Below are 18,619 nucleotides of genomic sequence, written 5' to 3'. Positions count from 1 at the left end.
CGAGCTGACGGGCATCATGACGGAAACCTGGTAATCTGGTGGTTCGTGGTACGGTAGCATCTCTGGTTCTGGAAACACCATGTTGGGTGTCATACGTCGGGTTTCTGTGCGACATATCCTGTGTCGGTTGGGATCCCCCTTGCCGGCTTCCCAGGATTCGCGCCATGGTATTAAACACGTGCGACTCATTCCGTTGTCCTCATATCAAGACCAGACATTGAACTGGCACACCTTCAAGCCGTAGCGGTGATTCGGATATTTTGCTGGAGAGTTGCAGACGATGTTGAACGGTCCCCAAGTTTGGATTTTGTCAATTATTCTTCTTCAAAGTGACTCAGGCCGTATGTCGCACAAGTCATTCATATCCGAGACAGAGTCTGGTAAATGCTAAATGTCTTGTCGGCCAGCCGCGCGGGGATAGTATAGAGGTGGGAATTTTGATCGACAGAATGCGCCACATAAGCCCGTACAATAGCCTGTTCGGCCACACCGAGGCAAAAAATAGCAGCCACGAATCCGGCACGTGACACGACAGACGACGACCTGGATGCTAGCGATGTCCAGACCAGAGGGACGCGTGTACAATGAGAAAGGGTAAGAGAAATGAAAACAAGATGGGAGGCAAAGTCCTTTTCTGGCTTGATAAAGGCCGAGAGGGAAACGGTCGCAGGAGACCGAGCGGATCTTGCAGGAATCTTGTAACGAGAGAGACTGGCACAGGCGAGTTGAGTTAGATGGGGCACAAGGCGAAAGCATGCTGGCCCAGCAGAACGGGAACTCCCATTTTCCTTCACGGGCTGATGGTGATGGCTTGCTTCACGATCAGAGGGATTTTCCACCTTGCATGGCCCTTCAACCTTTCAACGGGCCGGGGGGGCCGCTAACTGGGCCGCGCATAACTCGTATTCATCATCTGGAGTCGAATGGCTTCTGCTGCAAGGCGTCAAGACAACCTTGGGACTCCTCAAGTCCCAGGCCATCTTTTATTCCTGATAGGTCTTGCATCTGGGATGGGTCTCCATCATGGCTCCTCCCGCTCGCAGCTTGGAGAAGTCGGACCAGGGTTGTGGCTGACATGCCTGGACAAATACGATCAAAGGCACTCTGGGCTTCGTGGGGGGACTGTCCCTTAGTCAAACACTGCAGACGGACTTGGGATGTGTACGTACCGATCAAATGGACAGAGGGGCATCCGCAAGCGTGACTCGCTAGATGTCGTGCGTACCTAGGAATCGTGCTTTGACGAGGTCATGTGCGATTGTATGACGACCAATGTGGGCGGCATTTGCGAGGATAGCCGCATCATAGGCAGAATTCACGATGCCCAAGGCGAAGCCGACGCCAGGCTGCGTGTCACCAACGTCGCGGCATGAAGGAGGAGGCGTGAGGGCCATTCATGTGGCGACGCTGGGATCTGCGCCAGTTGGAGACTGACGCTGGGAGGCACTGGGGGCACCAAGGGCAGCTCTGAACTGACTGGCGCCCTCGTATTGTCACAATGGAGTACCCTGTATTAGGAGAGGGGACCCTTTTGCTAAACCTAGGAAAGAGGCCGGTGGACAAAAGTTGCGAAAAAGATGAGAGCCAGTGGCCTGGTTTGGAGTCGAGGAGCGGCCACCGAAGTGGGGACTCGGGACACCGATGGGAGGCGTTGAGGAGTCAGGGACCAAGCCTAGCCTAATAATTGGGGGCTTCCAAGGGGCTTCGCACGGGCGGTGGCGAACACTGCGGGCTGAAAGTGCTAGGTGCCAACTAGCCTACAACACAGCCCGCTAGCCCTAAAGTCATGTCTCTGCCAGCGCCTTGGATAGGTGTCTTCTCCCCCCCACTGTACCGAGGCTCGGGCCACTGCCAGTGCCCCGTCCGCTCTGGGGAGCGCACCGTCTTTTTCTATTTTTTTCCTTACGGCACACTGATGGCTTCGTCAAACGGCTTGCTCATGCCACGACGAGCATCTGATTGAGGCAACTGTTCACAAAAACACTCATTCATACGGATCCAGCGAGCTACCGGTGATACAAGTACGGAGGGATACCGGCTAAGGCCTCGGACTTGCTTGCCCCCCATCACGATCGACGCGTCGTCCAAGAAACCTGTCTCCATGTAGGTTACCTACTCGGTACTGTCGTAAAGACACATTAATGTCACCAGCACGGAAGATGACGGCAACATGGCTGGGCCCTTCCACAATACTGTTATCTTGCCATCACCACATGAAACACATTCTCTCATCGTGGCTGATTCGGCAATGGTTTGAGAGCACGCTCATCACCCCAACTACTGCAGTAAGTCACACTTCTCTAACGTGCTCCTGCAAGTCAACAATGCAGCAAGCAACTCCTTTAGCGCTCTGCACGCCCTAGGGAAACTCTACAAAGGCCTTCACGCATGCAAGTCTGCCCATCAAGTCGTGGCTTGCAAAAATCCTCCGAAAGCGAATTTTCCAGACTTCTTTTTCCCCGTTTCTCTCTCGTGCGTCCGCCATTTCGTCTGCTCACCACCAATTAGCATCCAAAGACGGGCAAATATGTCTGTTTGTGGCTGATCTTGATACCGGGGACGTTTGATAGGTTGCGCTCCGAGGGATGTCTGGCGAATCCCGCCCGCGTGCCCACCACATTCGTTGTGGAGGTCCCCGTGCTTTTGTTGGCGCAAAATCTCCGATGTGGCTTCTCGACACAGGATCCCTGCGCTGTCGACTATGAGCGCTGAGCAGTTTTATCCGATCACCTGATGCGCGGGATGGTTTAGGTTTTAGAGACGGGGAAACGCACAAAGGTTGTGTCGCAGAAAACTTACTTTGCCAATCCTTGAGCTTCTCAACCGAGCGGGATGTGTGATCGAGCTTCCCTGAGCCAACCATAGTCAACGATCATATCCAGCGCTTTTCTCTCAACATCTCCGTAATCAAGCCTCAACTTCGCACCATGGCGCCACAAGGAGTCGCATTCCCCATCGAGGGGGGTTGTGATTGTGGAGAAGTGCGCTACGCTATGATGACAGAGCCGATGATTGTTCATTGCTGTCAGTGAGTTGCAGACCTTATCGCGCATGTGAGTGTCCTCTGCTGAAATTCCACAGCTGCCGATGGTGTCAGAGGGAGACTGGAGCTTCCTTTGCGCTCAACGCCATGATCGAAACTGACAGGCTGAAACTCCTGAAAAAGGAGCCAGAATGGATCACAGTGCCGAGTGAAAGCGGCGCCGGTCAAAGCATCGCACGTTGCCCAAGATGTAAGATTGCTGTTTGGAGTGTTTATCTCAACAACACAACCAATGTGAAGGAGCGTATCCGCATTGTTCGTGTGGGCACCTTGGACAATCCGGACGTGCTCCCGCCAAATGCCCACATCTGGGCCTCTGAGAAACAGCCGTGGATCATCCTCTCGGACAAAGTCCCCATATACCAAGACGAAAGGTATAACGCTGAAGATGTGTGGTCAAAGGAGAGCCTTGAAAGGAGACGGGGGGCAGAAGCAAGCGAGGGTGCTACCCAACAGCATCTGCCAAATCAGACCCATTGATAAAACCTCCGTAAATGTGCCCCCCCTCTTTTAAGAGATCGATATCCGTCTTTCGGTGGCTGGCTGTTGCAGAGTTCAGACAAAGCTGCTAGCGTCTTAATTCTGATACAGTTGTGGTTGAGGTAGGCGCCCTGAGTAATAAGTTCAGCTTAGAACTGATGCCGAAAGAGGACATATGACTCCCTCTGCGGTTTGGCGGATTATGTCAATCTTTCTTTGGACTGCAGAGCCCTTCCCTTTCCTCCGAATATCTTTGACCTAGTGGCATCACTAAGATCGTCAGAGCCAAGCCTAACATTCGTCATTGACTGCCTCCTAACTTTAGAGAGCTGTCAGAAAGATTGATGCGCTGGCAGTGGCTCATCCTGCACATCGTTATGGTTGCGCCCTCTGATTCAATGATTCGCCGTACTGCTGTCCCGATCGGGCGTAGTGACGCTTTAGGGCTTTCAGCCTTGGAACCATCTTTGGACCATCTTGACCATCCCAGCTGAACCCGAGGCTGAAAAAGGCTAAGATCCGATCAGTTGCACAGCTTCAGCCGGGAGGGCATCCCAAAAAATTAACTCAAATTCTTTGTCAGAGGATGGGATCTCGGCGACGGACGAGGCTGGCTGGCGCATCGTCCCCGAACCCACAACGAACCCCCGAAGTTCTCGAAACGTGGGCTTTTAGACTACTCGGAACAATTGGTGAGTAAGACTTTGAACGGACAAAAATGAAATGTTTCCTATTTCCACAGGCTAATTGGCGCATTGGGATCCAGGGGCAGAATTCTATATCGCATGCTTTCAGGCAGCCAATGCTCAATCTTCCCTTCTCAACCACAATCCTGAAAGGCCTTTTGTCGGGCCCTTGCAGACTTGGTTTCCAGTGAGCCTATGTACGAGGACTCGCATCATCGTCTTCTCGACGACTTGATCATTCATGGATGATAATTCCTTAGACACACGAGACATACACCCTGTTAAAGTCGAATCTCCTTAGCAGCCCATCGAGCCAACGACCCGGTTCTCCTGGAGGCCCGTTTGGTGGGGGCCAACCAAAGTAAGCACGAACAGGAACATCGTAGCAATGAGGGAACCGTCCATAATCGGCAAGAAGGACCGTATATCACTAAAGTTATGAAGAAGCCTCCCTCTGCTATTGATACCGGGCGAGTATATAAACACTCATTCAACCGCGCCACGCCTTGTAGATGGAGACCGTGGTAGAAAAAGAGCGCCGGCGTTGTCGAATAGATTTCAGCGCTGCCCCTCCTTCCAACCTATATCACCGCGCCGAAGCGCCTACGTATATGCTAAGTCTTACCCTGAAATTTGCGGTCTCCGTCACCACCCGATTTAGGCAGAACTAATATTAATAGAACAGCGGCTGTAAAAGGTATGATCTAGCATAATAATGTATAGTATTCGCGAAGAGAAGGACATGGAATGATTTCTTTTCTCTCTCGGAACCCAGATATTCAACTATTGTTTGGTAATCATCCGAGAGAAAGCGGAGACAGTCTTCGAGCAGAATTGCAAAATCTATACTTTGCATAGCTGTATTATTATGTCTTCCATCACTCATCGACACTTGTATCTCATGCATTGGCCGCTCATCCGAACCCGGTCAACTATGATCGCATACGGGGTGGTGCGGCTGATGAAATTAGATACAACCGGCAATGGCAAAATCCTCACTTTGTAGGAACTGGCGAGCAGCATGCTGTGGTGCCACACCAAACCCCCGGCGGCTCAAAATGCACCACAGCAAGCGACTGGTCCGCAGCACTTACCACCCCTGCCACCCCCCCGTGCGTGGTGATGATGATGTCTCAACCCATTCGAGCACTTTGATGGACGCCACAGACTCGAGTTCCGGGATCCGTCCACATTCTCGACCCAGTATTCCCAGTCCTCTTATACAGTGCCGTCTTCGCACTCGAGCGGCAGTTTGTCCACTGGCATCCTGGGAAGCGTTCTGGGTCACTTTCCGGCCGCCTCAATTCACATGCCACCACTGGCGGACGACTCAGTTCCAGACTCCATATGCCGCACCGCATACGCAAGCAGGAGGGAGCCGCTTTCCGGAAGCAATCAATGAACGTGACACCACTGCCCCTCATTATAATGACAAAGGTGGAGGAGATAGTTTTGATGAAGACAAGCAAAGGTAACAGTATCCCAGTATGTTCTTGGATATGAGCACAGATCCAGATCATCTCGACAACTTCATTGACACAGCCTTGGGCACGAGCCCCCAGCACAATCTACATGACGAGGATTCTGGCTAGGACATATATGTGTTCGTTTGGCAATTAGAGCGCACGACGTCGGCGCAGAGGAACATTCGATCAATAACAGCAGCACAACGCGGAAAGTTTTTCGAAGGAATCAGAGAAAGGAAGAAAGAGAAAGCATTCTCAGCCTTGGTTGCCGTAAAGTACGCTCATGTACGTTTCGCCCACCGTAGAATACGCTCCACTCTTGGCGAGCCTGCTCTTCCCTGCGAGCCTGCTTGTCGTCATCCTCAAAAGCCCAATTCTCAAGTCGTACGGCAGAGGCGCAGACTGCCATTACGGCCCGACTTTGCACTGCAGCTATGATTCCTTTTGACTCCTTCTCCTACATTGACCAACAATCTATCCTGGAACGGGAAGCGTCAGGTTCGAATCATGGGGTCCATTTACGCTAACTTATCTTGTGTATATTCGTGGCGAGGGCAAAACAGACCTAACAACGACTGGATTTTTTGACGCGTTGAATGACGACACTCGGGATTGAGTGCTCCATTCGAATGCCAACAGTTTTTGGGAAAGATTGAGCCCATCTTCACGCCGACACGAATGGCCCTACACCAGGGTTGAAAATTTCATGGATTGCTTTCTGGCTAACCTGGACAAATTCGTATCCAGACCATATTGGAGAGTGCAGATTCTCCAAGAGGTTTTCTTAGCACCAGATGTTGTCCTACTTTGCGGTCAAAATATGGTCTCATGAATTTGTTTCCTAGCTTCCTGGCAAACACCTCCAAGGTCGTCACGGAAGGAATTGACCGAAAACTAAAGCTATACGACCAATAAAGAAACGTCTTCACCTCAACGTTTTTTGAACTGTGCAATATATGCTGGAAGCGGATCCAAGGCCACCGGCCGCTTGACTTCGAATTCGTTTGCCACCACTTTTCGCATTAAATGTGCAGTTTCGGGCATGATAGCATCTTTGCTCTGCTGAGTTTGACGGGGCTATCATGCATGAGACCAAGCCATCCTCCGGTGGATTACACGCTCTCCAAAAACTGAGCTTATGCTACAAGTTCTACACCAGATTGAATTTACCAAGCCATTAACCTTCATATCTGCACTCAGTGCCCTTTATGTATGTTCCTCTGACATACGTCTGTCATATCGGGCCGTACAATCAACGGTATCCACGAAACTTTTATTATTCACTAAGTTTACAAATCAAAGACTTGTAAATTGGCGACGGTCAAGGTACTTGACAGCCTGTTGTCCCAGGGAATTTTGACGCTCTGACTGTTCCTGGTACCTAGTCCCTACAGTCGCGATACCTGCTTGTACCTCGAACATGGAGGGTCACCCACAATAAGAGAAGCGACAGGGTTAGACAAACCCAGTGAGGCGTTCATTCTGAGATCCCTTAATCTTTCGATGAAGCCCACCCTGCGCAGACTCAAATTGCCGGGATAGTCCTCGACAAAAAGATTCAGTAACGAAGAGAATTGGAAAGTCTACGTCGAGAGGACGGCATATGTGGTCAGTCAATCGAGGATCCGCGCCATTATTCTTCCTCGAAGTTGTCTCGAGCATAGAGCTACCGTCCGGGTCGAGACTGATCTCAACTTTTTTCTTGCGCTCGGCTTGTGTCTCAGGTGTGTTGAAGTACCAGCGGCACGTCAGATATGGTGGATCCTATCATAGAAACGCTCAAGAAATCCTAGAAATCTTGGGCGATACCAGGGACTCTCAGTCGCGGAGCCTACCTGGGAACCGTGGGAATGACTGAAGGTGCAACGCACCTGACAACAGTCCAATGTCCTCATTGTGGCCAATTGAAGCCAAGTGAGGAAAACAGTGTAATCGTGTATTCACAGTATCAACCTAGGTTCAAACAAGGCCCACCGTCCCCTGCGGCTCTGAGGCGGCGGTGAAGACCCCATTCTTCTCTCGGACTTGAACATCGCTCCATTTAACCAGAGGTACGACTGAGCTGTCCTATGCTGCGGCTGTGCAATCCCGCGGTCGGTTTGGCAAACTCTGAGGGGTGCCCCGAGTAGCGTGTGTACGGTCCCGAGTCTGTAGGAGGGTCTGCTCGGTTATTGTTGCTAAAAGTGCCCCTAGGACACACTGCTGCCTTGAACGAAGGCAACCACCATTCCTTGTTCAGATTGAGAAGTCTGGGCGCAAGGTCTCGTAAACATGCGGCTGAAACTCTACCTGATACCAACCACCTCATTTTGGTCGGACCCATGCACAGCACTCTGTATATAACAGCCGATCGGATACGCATCATGCGAGTGCGCGATAAACCGAAGTCTCCCTCCCTTTCAGCTGTGCCTTCACACCTTGCCTAAGTATTGACAATCGTACAGCGGACTTTCCCATCTCTATCTCTTTGGATCTCAATTACAAAATCAATTCAAGTGAGGCTTCTCTACGTTTTTCACAAAAATGACAAATCCACTGCCAGCCGACAATCGTGCCTACAGCTCCCTTTTCCGTACATCAGAGGTAATGAAAGTCTCTGTTCAATTCCTCCTACCATACCCCGACGACCACCCAAATCCACACAATGCCTTCACCGAAGACATTCTGTGCAGTATCTGCAAGACTGGCGGCAACGTCAAGAATGTAGATCCGCTCAACTTAGGTGATGGTACCATCAACGATGCCCCTGAAGTTGGTCGATCGTACTTGTGGGATTCCCCTACGCTTCAGAGAAACCACAGATGCACCCTGTGCAGATTAGTCTGGAGGACATTTCAACCGTTTTATGAATGTCTGCGAGAAAACGGCCCGCCAAATGCAGTTCTGGGGCGAAATAGCGGCCACGGGCAGGGGGGCTCAAGGTGGATTGAATTGATAGCCATGGTTTACAAGAATACCATCGACAATCGGGATATTCGTGGAAGTGGGCGTGTCGTAAGTTGATCACAAGGTTTTTTTTTTTTTTTTTTTTTTTTTTCCACGACGTATCTAATGCTCAAAAGTATATCTACGAGGATGAACGCATTCCGCATTTCAATATCACACAGTGCGAAACAGATAACGAGTCACCCCTCGGGAAAGCAGTCGATACAGAGTGGCGACAAAGTAAGATATTGAAGAATGACCAAATTGACTTTGATGTGGTGAGGAGATGGATTACCGTATGTAAGACTGAACATGGCAGCAAATGCAATGGACACGGAGGAAACAAATCGCCCGCCAAGAGGTTGATTGATGTGGAGAAGGACTGCACCGTTGACGGTTCTACTGTCAAAGAGTACTTGACCCTGAGTTATGTCTGGGGCATGGCTGCCCAATTCATGCTCACCAAAGACGTGGTTGTAGATTCAACCAAAGAAGGCTTCTTCGCATCCTTGGGCACCAAGATCCCTCAAAGCATACGGGATGCTATGCAAGTCTGCCGAAACATAGGAGTGCGTTACCTATGGGTTGATGCCCTTTGCATTGTTCAAGATGATGACGAAGACAAGAAAGATCAGATCGGTTTGATGGATGAGATATATGGACGTGCACTGGCTGTGCTGATTGTCGCAGCTGGAGACGGTGCAGACTACGGCATACCGGGAATGGGCGAGAAGAAGCGAGCCCTTGCATCTTACCAGGAGACTCTGGACGGCAAGAAGCTCATGACATCTCTCGCTACCACGACCTTCTCCGCAAAACGGTCACAATGGAACACCAGAGCATGGACTTATCAAGAATACATCCTCGGGAACCGGCTCCTGGTATTCACTGAGACGTATATCTTTTTCAAATGCTCAGAATCCATGTTCCGAGACGATACAGTGGCTCCTGCTCTTGGGCCACTCCCATCAATGCCAATTCAGTCGGATGACGAGTGGATTTTGTTCACCCTGAACGACATCTCAGAAGATATGGATCCAAAAAAAGCGTGGAAGGACTACTACGACGGCTTGCTTGCATTCTACCTCCGGCGCAACATGACGTTCGACTCAGATGCGCTGCCTGCCTTCTCCGGTATACTCAAAGTGCTCTCTAAAACGCTCGGTCCGTTTTGTTTTGGTCTTCCGAAGAAGTATTTTGGTCGCTCATTGCTCTGGACTGATCCTCATCACGGTATCTTCAAAAGGCGGGCAGATTTTCCAAGCTGGTCATGGGCAGGTTGGAAGTGGACCTTCGAGTATTTCGCCGCGGAACGAAGCGCAGTTGGCGCATATGGATACAAGATGCCCGAGGAAACCGTACCAATCCAGTTCTTTGTGTTCAATGACGATAGCAAGCTCAAGCCGTTTTTCCTCGAAGAGCCAGAAGAGCCTTCGGCGAAGTCGCCAGCTGCGTTCAAAACGGACGATCTCATGGATTTTATCAGGTTGGCTAATCAGCAGGCCGTGGCAGAGCCGAACCTCTCTTTTGAAGAATTTCAAATGAAGATGTTGGGAGATCTTATGAAGAAGCAGACCCTCAAGCAGCCAGAACCGACGGAGGAGAGCATGGCGGAAGAGAACGAGCGAGTTTCCAGACTGATGTCTCATCTTGATCCGCCAGGCAACTACCAAGAACTCCACTATAAGGACTTGATATCCCGTCACGAACATCCGCACCATCTGATCGCCTTCTACACGAGTGTTGCAACATTGAAAGTACCATACTCAGCACACCAGAATGTCGAACCTGGCTCAACTCTACCGTACGATGTACAGGGCCGCAATGGGGACACCCTATTTAGTTGCTATATCGATCCCGCGTGGAGAGACAAACAGCCGGAAAGTCTAGAATTCGTCGTGATTGGGCTGAAAGAAGGGGGAAAGGCGGTGGTATTAATGCTGCTGGAGAATGTTGGGGGAATTTACTACCGAGCCAATTGGGCTTGGAGATTGTCCCAGCATCTCAAAATCAAGGAGTGGATGGATCAAAGTCCTGTTCAAAAATTGATTATTTGGGGTTGAGGGGGAAGCAGGGAAGTAGGGTGCATTGAATCCCTCATCGCTGATAGCTTGTGGAGTGGAAATATGCCTACCTGGTAGGGGCATGGTATTGAAGAGTTCTCAACGTTCAGCTGTTTTGAAAATCTGGCACCGTATGCTCGAATAAGTTGAGCTGCGAGACCTGTGTCTCATTGATGTTGTTGACTGCGAGGTGGACAGTGCACATCGGGGTGGCAGGGGAAATTGGTGGAGCTGCAAAATGACGTTAGCCAGTGGAGTCTTAAAGCGGCCGGATGTGTGGTCCATACCGAGACCCACATTGGTCAATGCTGAAGTGCCCGACTCTGTCGCCCTGCGAACGCGCTGAAACTAGGTCAAATATTGTTGCAATTCTCCGGATATTGGGATCTCATACTATTTGGCATAATCGCTTCCTGACTCTGCTCGCCGGTGCAGATCTGCCCACTCGCTGATTATCGACTTCGTGATCCGATCTTGCCTCCTGTCCAGCGCCAGTGGCGCGTCTCAGTCCGAATCAGATCCCTCACCAGACCACAACCATGGTCGACTATTCTAAAAAGACGGTGGTCGAGCTGATAGAGATCCTAAAGTCGCGGAGCCTACCACATTCAGGAAAGAAGGCAGAACTTGTCGCAAGGCTGAATGAGGCAGACAAAGCAGCTCAAGAAAATGGTATGCATAGGTCATTTTAAGCGCAATCTCTGTTTGCGCCGCTCTGCCTTTCCTTTGGCTTAATGGCGGTGCGCAATAGGGCATGTCTGAGTTAACTTGCGCATAGAAGCCGAAAAAGCCCCTCCAGCAGAGTCTACCACCGCTCCGCCTGCGCAAGCGCCAGAATCTGCAGCAGCACCGGCACCGGCATCAGACACTGTCTCCGAGAAACCTTCAGCAGCAGAAGCGACAGCGGCAGCAACGACAGGGCCTACAAGCGTTGATGAGAAAGAATCCCCTTCCGCGAATACCGACACCGCACTTGCCAACTCCGCCTCCTATGCCCTAAACCTGCCGCATTCAGACGTCGACGCTGAGATGGCCAAGCGTAAGGCCCGCGCCGAGAGATTCGGCACCGGCACAGCTCCTGCGAACGGTGAAACAGGAGCAAGCAACACAGACTGTGATTCACAGAAAGCCCTGGAGCGCGCGAGACGCTTTGGAACTGGACAGACTGCCATGGGAAAGTTGGATGAAGCCCTACCGGAAGAACGTGAGCGTGGTTCAAGGAAACGAGGCAGGACTGAAGAGAGCAATGCTATGGATGATCCAGGTCTGCGAAAGAGCTTTGGTGGTCGGGGAGGGCGAGGCCGTGGTGGAAGATTCCGCGGAAGAGGCGGCCGGGATAACTCACGGCGGAGAGTTGGAGAGAAGCCTTCTGGGGTGACGAAGCCCTCAGGGGCGTTCTCCACAGACGCGGACCGTGCTGCCGCAGAGGCGAGGAAGAAGAAGTTTGCAACCGTGTCGTGATCCATTTTTCTTCTCTATCACAACTACGAAGGTTTCCTGGTTGTCTCCGTCAACATCGGGCGGATGCTGGTGGCTCACTGGTGGGAAAAGGCGGCTCAACATGAGGGTTTCTCATCCCTGTATTCATACATAGGTCGGGCAATGCAGAGAAAAGGGGTCTATTGAATTCGAACTTTTTCCCTTTGTGGTACTGATTCCATTTCTGGTGAACGCGAATTGGGATGTGGATCACAATGAGATAAGAGACATGTACTTTCGCGGGGCTCGGAAAAGCAGACCATGGGTCATCCTATCAAAGAGAAAAATTCGAGGTCTATTGACACATACCCTTCCCAGCGAGGCTGTGGACAGACGCTCTATGCTAACGAGCTTTGGTATACCACTGCATGGCGACATTGATGTACGAGGCTTTCCTATATCACCTGTCTCCGAAAACGCAACCCTCTCGGCTATGCACTGTAAGGTGTGCTGTTCCTCGCGTCGACAATCAAGCATCTGATGACCAATAGCATCAGCGTCTCAATGTTCGAGCAGGGTCAAAGACCAGTGCCTCGAGCGTAAAGTGTGCAGACCCGCTCCCACGAGGTCACAGAGAGTACATAACCTACTGTAGCTGTAGCCGGTATCATATCTCCATGATAATAGTAATGGAACCAAAGTTATTGCCCCCGTGATTGGCTACACTGGCGACAAGGGAGTAGGCATCGTTCCCTAGATAGGGACTAGCGGCCCTGGCGAATTGCCTAGCACGATATGAGGCGCTGGACTTCGGTGATGTGGACAACAACGTCCTTCAGAGCACGCTGGGTGAGAATGCCGTCTGAAAGGTAGCCTGATCGGGAGTTATAGACTGTAAACTGGTCTGTGTCATCGTTCGGTGAGCGCTACGATCTCAAAACATGACCGCTGAAATGCTCACGGAAAACAAGGCTGCCAACTCCTACAACCTATCACCTCTCGATGTTCATATTTCGAATCATGCGTTCATTTATCCAACTGCTTCTGTTTCTCCTCGTGAGCACCGCCGCTCAGGATACTAGCACCTGCAGTCTAAGTAATGATGCCAGATGGCTACTTTTGCGCAACTGTGCTGCCGAGTGCATCTGGGGTACCTGCTGCATCTCCGTCGCAGACTTTATAGGCTGCCCTTCTCCCTGGTACAACGAGTGTGTCTGCGGCCTCGACCAGCAAAGCGCGGCCGGCGCCCAGGTGAGCGCGTGCATGCTGAGCAGATGTACGGACAATGTGGGGATATCCACCGCGGTTGAGGTCTACTTCGACTACTGTTCTTCGGCAGGGTATGCGCTTGCGACAACAGCGGCTACTACCCTGCCTCCCATTGACTATAGCACCGTCAGTTTGTCAGGAGACCGCGGATTCGAGGTCCTGCGATCTTGCGAGCAGGAATGCATCTGGGGCACATGCTGCATCTCCGTTGCGGATTTCATAGGCTGCAACAGTCCTTGGTACAACGGGTGCGTTTGCGACCTGAATATGCAGAACCCGGCCGCATCTCATGTAGCCAGCTGCATATCGAGCAAGTGTGCTTCGAATACAGATGTGTCCACGGCAGTGGCCGTATATTTGGATTATTGTGCTTCGGCCGGATATCCGCTTGCCAATGTGGCACGGGTTTCCAGTGTAGCGACACAAGCCTCCAGAGAAACACTAACTTTCAATGTCAACGGGGACACGGCAACGACGATGACGCCGCCGGTCACCACCGCCGCAGGAACGACATCCTCAAACGGGCCTTCCACCACACATGCAGCAGACACTCCAGCGAGTACGAACCCAGCAAGTCATTCTGGATATTCGACTTCGGATAAGATTGCTTTGGGGGTCGGCATTGGGGTCGGATTGCCGAGTTTGCTCGCCACAATTTGGTCGTGTCTTCGAATTGAAAGACGCGCATTAGGTTTAGGATAGTTGCCATGCGCCGACAAGGCTTGATATACTTGTAGGATGCCGACAAAGTGGGGCTTATTTTTAAGCATAATTTTGTAGTTGGATCCTCGACACAATTTTACAGGTCGTCAGGGAATTAGTGTTTGTCAAGTCGGCTCTACCACTGTGCAACACTGCGATATACCTGTCCTTGACCTGTCAAGCCTGTCCAACTACGCCGTGAACTGACGTCCCACCTTTGCCGATATCTCCAAGAAACTTCACCATGGCAGCAGTTTTCCCTCAATGGTTTTTCTCGTACCTGGAAAACATGCGGAGCCCCAGGACTTGCTTTGCTCCCAAGAACCATGCACCAAATGTCTAACTGCATCAACTGACTAAATTGATCACATCATACATTGTCCCAGCCTTCCTTGAGAAGCAATGTCAGGAGTTGTACATAAACTGGCCCTCTTCACCAGACTTCACCTTACCATGCTGTTCTTCTGGCAGGTTGAGCGGGAAGGTGAGCGAGGTGAAGTGCGAAGGTGAGGGGGACGGTTAAGTCGCACATGCGCCGGCCAGCAGTTTTGAAGCGCTTGGCGAGTTGTACTTTCTTTACTTGCCAAGAACATTCGGCCCGAAATGGACTAGCCACAACATTCGCGTCCGATTGGCTCGTCGACAAACTCGATAAGGGGCGTTGTCTCGACCACATCTTCTTCTCGGTCTCAGCAACTGCCAACGCCTGCACCCTGCCCACTGTGTTGTCTCGCTCCCATCTCTCCGAAGCGTGGGAGGTCTTGAGGTGGGCTGACAAAAACTGAATGGTCCAGTAGAAGAAGGTTGGGGCCGGTATGTCGATCCGCATCTCATTCAACCTGAGTGATAGGGGCCTTCAGCGCCATGGGATCTAGACTTGAGGTCGGTTATCTGACATGCTATTCCGCGGAGACGATGCAGTGTTATAGATTCCAGAGAGGAGTACACCAGGCTCTTATCGAGCCCCCATGCGAGCTATGTATGTGACAAGGAAGACAATGCGTTGAAGGCGCTAGATATGCGAGCGAGGCTTGTGGTCTGATAAGCAGGATCCACCAGGTTGGTCCAATACACACATGCTTCAGATAAGCCTTGTCCAACCACAGTTTCTCGTCTTCAGCATCGGATCTCAAGTCAAGAGACGAAATGCTGATCGTGTCTGAAGTCTTGACAGATCACAACTTCGTGTCTGTTATCGGACGTTCAAGCACCACAAGGATACGGGCTCAGGATCGGGATCACATCTATTCCGCGCCAACTGAACTCGCCTGCTCTGCAAGCCATTCCAACGCCGCAGCAAGGTCTGCGAATGCCAACTTATCTCGCTCGTCCATCGACCCAGGGGCTTAGATCGACAATCTATCCCAACTCTAGGATCTTGACAGGCTATATGACCCCATCGATGGACAAGAATTGAAAGGGCCTACAATGCTCAGCAGGGCTGAAGTAGCTTCTATCAAAACTCACAAAGTTTGTCGGGCCTAGAGGCTCTTGGTGCTTTAGGAGGAGGAATTGCCCCGTGATGAACACCAGAAGGCCTGCTGGGACGACTTGACAAGGTGGTTGATGGTGTGTACGTTCGACTATTTGAAGAATATCAACACCCCCTCGGAGCTCGTCATTGATCAACTGGAGCCAGACCTAACGAGACGAGACCCATTTAATTCCGTTATCAGCAAGGCTCTGGCCGGATTCAGAGGTGGCTTGTCTCTTGGAGGAAGCTGATTTGTCCATAGCAACTCAATCTCTGCGAGAGATCTGCCGCGGATATACTCTTTCAGAGAAAGTGTGGTCTCGAAGGCCATCTTCATCTTGTCCCCGGAGAAGCACAACAAGACGTCACGTCGAGTTTGTAAGTACACGAGGGACTCCCATTTTACCAAGCCTTTTCTACAAGTTATATGTACCCTCAGACGTCTCCCTCAGGCGTCTCTCTCAGACATCAAGCTCACGCATCCAGCATCCCCCCTGAAAGAAACGTGGCCAAGACGACTCAATAACAACAGCACCAAGAGGATACTCTATCATCATCAGGCACGATGGCTATTGACTTCGGCTTACCCTTTCGAGCCCCCGAGGTCAATCCTATCACCTACAAGGCTCATGCCATTCCATTCTTGAACCCTATTAACATGTACGGAAGAGTATTTTTCTTCTCATGGTTTGGTTTCTTCGTGGCCTTTTGGTCATGGTATGCATTCCCTCCTTTGGTAAGCAACTCCCGAGTATGACATACGTATTAGAGACGACTAACAGGCGATAGTTACATGACACCATCCAGAAAGACCTCAAATTGACCAAAGTCGACGTTGCCAATTCCAACATCATCGCCCTGAGTGCAACTTTGCTGGTTCGACTGATCGCAGGCCCATGCTGCGATCGTTTCGGGCCTCGCTGGACATTCACTGGTTGCCTGGTTTTGGGTGCCATTCCCACATTCTTGGCTGGGACTGCATACACCAAGAGTCAGCTCTTCGCTGTTCGCTTCTTTGTTGGTATCCTTGGTGGCAGCTTCGTTCCATGCCAAGTATGGAGTACTGGCTTCTGTGAGTACTTCCTTTTGGAAGACACCCCTGTCTCTTTCTCAAAGAGTCATTGGTTTCACTCTGTTACAAATACCAATACAGGCTAACACATTTTGCAGTTGACAAGAATGTAGTCGGAACCGCTAATGCCTTCACGGCTGGCTTTGGCAATGCGGGTGGTGGTGTGACCTATTTCTTGATGCCCTCCATCTATGACTCTCTCCTGGGCGATGGCTTGACTCCTCACACCGCCTGGCGTGTGGCCTTTGTTGTCCCTGGCATCGTTATCCTGGCCGTTGCTGTGGGCCTGCTTGTGCTTTGCCAGGATACACCCATTGGCAAGTGGAGCGATCGCCATCGAGCCGCAGAGTCTCACCTCGCGGCCCATGGTGTTCAAGCTACCATTGTCGATAGGCCCAGTGTCAGCATTGCAGACAAGCCTCCTTCGGTGTCCTCAGGGTCAGGTATTCCACCCGCAGGCGAGAAGGTGCAATACGATGCCACTGCCGAGCGCAAAATGTCCGTCTATGCTGACCACGAGGCTCAAATGACCGAACAACAAATGCTCGACACGGCTCGCGGCGAAATCGTTGTGAAGCCTACGCCTAGGGAAGTCGTCAAAGCCATGTTCGCACCTCAGACCCTCGTCCTCGCCTTCTGCTACTTCTGCTCTTTCGGCGCCGAACTCGCAATCAACTCCATCCTCGGGACATATTACCAGAAGAACTTCAAGCAGCTGGGTCAGACCACCTCCGGGCAATGGGCCGCCATGTTCGGCCTGCTCAACGTGGTCTATCGCCCTGCTGGAGGCATTTTCGCGGACCTGCTCTTTAAGCGCTTTCACAACGTCTGGGTAAAGAAGATCTGGATCCACACTCTGGGCATCGTCACCGGTGTCTTTCTCATTGCCATCGGCATTCTCGACCCCCATGACACCAGCACGATGTTCGGCCTCATCGCCGGCATGGCTTTCTTCTTGGAGGCAGGCAACGGCGCCAACTTCGCGCTTGTCCCTCACGTCAGTCCGCATGCAAACGGGGTGGTCTCTGGAATGGCTGGCGCCATGGGGAATTTCGGTGGTATCATCTTCGCCATCGTCTTCCGCTATCTCAAGACCGACTATGGAAAGTCGTTCTGGATCATTGGCGTCATCACAATCGCCATCAACGTGGCGGTTTGCTGGATCCCACCGGTCTCAAAGAAGCAGATCGGCGGTCGCTAGAGCTGTCATTCAAATTGCGCTCGGGAAGGATTCGGGTCGTGAAGCGCTGTCGACCCTTTTGACCCACCATACACTAAGGATATACCAGGCCAAAAAGAAAAAGGTTGATTGTTACTCAGTTCTTCTGCAGAAAAGGCAACGAATCAATAAAACATGCAGACCATTCACAGGGTCATGCGTTGGATGATTACACCGATTCCTCTTCCACATAGACCGTCTATCTGTATGGCAATCACCAGAGATGTCGCGTGGCTGCTAGCCGCTCTTCTCGTGCGCAACCCGTCTCTCTTATATAATGGCGTAGACCTCACTCTGAAGAGCAAAGTTGATCCTCTGACGGATCGCCAACTGCCCGAATTCCGAACACAGACTTGGCGACCCCGATGATCTCAGCCTGAGACATGTTACCTGGCGAGTAGGTATGTACTGTCGTCACCACTTTTGCCTCCCCTTGAGCCATCCATCCAGTCAACGCAATCGGAGGCCGGCTGCCGTGCAGAACATAGCAGTGTTGACAGCGTGCAGAAGATGTTGTAAGCCACGTTTCGTTGGTCCGAAGGTGTCGGATTGGACTCTCTTTCGGCGGCGGCTTTTCTGACTGGCTACTGGCGTGGAAGACAAGTGGATGGCTCCGTCATATATTTCGAATTCGAAGCAAGTGACAATGATTTCATGGACAAGGACTGCATAAATTATGCCCTCTTAGACCTCGATTACTGCGCGTTTACAAGGCCTCCCACTTCGAGTGTAAGGTGTTTCCTTGTAACTTCCCTAGCCTCGGAAAACAGCTTTTTAGTAGGGTGTCTTTCTACACGTCAA

The 18,619-nt window shown here is 51.3% G+C and overlaps 5 protein-coding genes across 5 annotated transcripts; all 5 read left to right on the top strand.

Moving 5' to 3' along the window:
- Nucleotides 1-2,927: 2,927 nt before the first annotated feature.
- Nucleotides 2,928-3,523, top strand: A1O5_03672 (uncharacterized protein; the record flags this gene model as incomplete). Its single annotated transcript, XM_007744283.1, has 2 exons — nt 2,928-3,028; nt 3,082-3,523. The coding sequence occupies 2 exons, from the start codon at nt 2,928-2,930 to the stop codon at nt 3,521-3,523; spliced, it is 543 nt and encodes a 180-aa protein (XP_007742473.1).
- A 5,092-nt stretch (nt 3,524-8,615) lies between these two features.
- A1O5_03671 (uncharacterized protein) lies at nt 8,616-10,663 on the top strand (the record flags this gene model as incomplete). The annotated part of the gene is made up of 2 exons (XM_007744282.1): nt 8,616-8,669; nt 8,738-10,663. The coding sequence occupies 2 exons, from the start codon at nt 8,616-8,618 to the stop codon at nt 10,661-10,663; spliced, it is 1,980 nt and encodes a 659-aa protein (XP_007742472.1).
- A 539-nt stretch (nt 10,664-11,202) lies between these two features.
- On the top strand, nt 11,203-12,124 carry A1O5_03670 (uncharacterized protein; the record flags this gene model as incomplete). Its single annotated transcript, XM_007744281.1, has 2 exons — nt 11,203-11,335; nt 11,442-12,124. The coding sequence occupies 2 exons, from the start codon at nt 11,203-11,205 to the stop codon at nt 12,122-12,124; spliced, it is 816 nt and encodes a 271-aa protein (XP_007742471.1).
- Nucleotides 12,125-13,023: 899 nt separating this feature from the next.
- A1O5_03669 (uncharacterized protein) lies at nt 13,024-14,053 on the top strand (the record flags this gene model as incomplete). The annotated part of the gene is made up of 2 exons (XM_007744280.1): nt 13,024-13,138; nt 13,257-14,053. The coding sequence occupies 2 exons, from the start codon at nt 13,024-13,026 to the stop codon at nt 14,051-14,053; spliced, it is 912 nt and encodes a 303-aa protein (XP_007742470.1).
- A 2,039-nt stretch (nt 14,054-16,092) lies between these two features.
- On the top strand, nt 16,093-17,800 carry A1O5_03668 (MFS transporter, NNP family, nitrate/nitrite transporter; the record flags this gene model as incomplete). The annotated part of the gene is made up of 3 exons (XM_007744279.1): nt 16,093-16,263; nt 16,317-16,599; nt 16,698-17,800. 3 exons carry the CDS (start codon nt 16,093-16,095, stop codon nt 17,798-17,800), a joined length of 1,557 nt encoding a protein of 518 aa, XP_007742469.1.
- Nucleotides 17,801-18,619: the final 819 nt, after the last annotated feature.

The sequence above is a fragment of the Cladophialophora psammophila genome (assembly GCF_000585535.1).
Source record: "Cladophialophora psammophila CBS 110553 chromosome Unknown aczJe-supercont1.5, whole genome shotgun sequence".
Classification (NCBI taxonomy): domain Eukaryota; kingdom Fungi; phylum Ascomycota; class Eurotiomycetes; order Chaetothyriales; family Herpotrichiellaceae; genus Cladophialophora; species Cladophialophora psammophila.
Note: the sequence above shows the minus strand (reverse complement) of the source record. Positions and strands in the feature narration are given on the sequence as shown.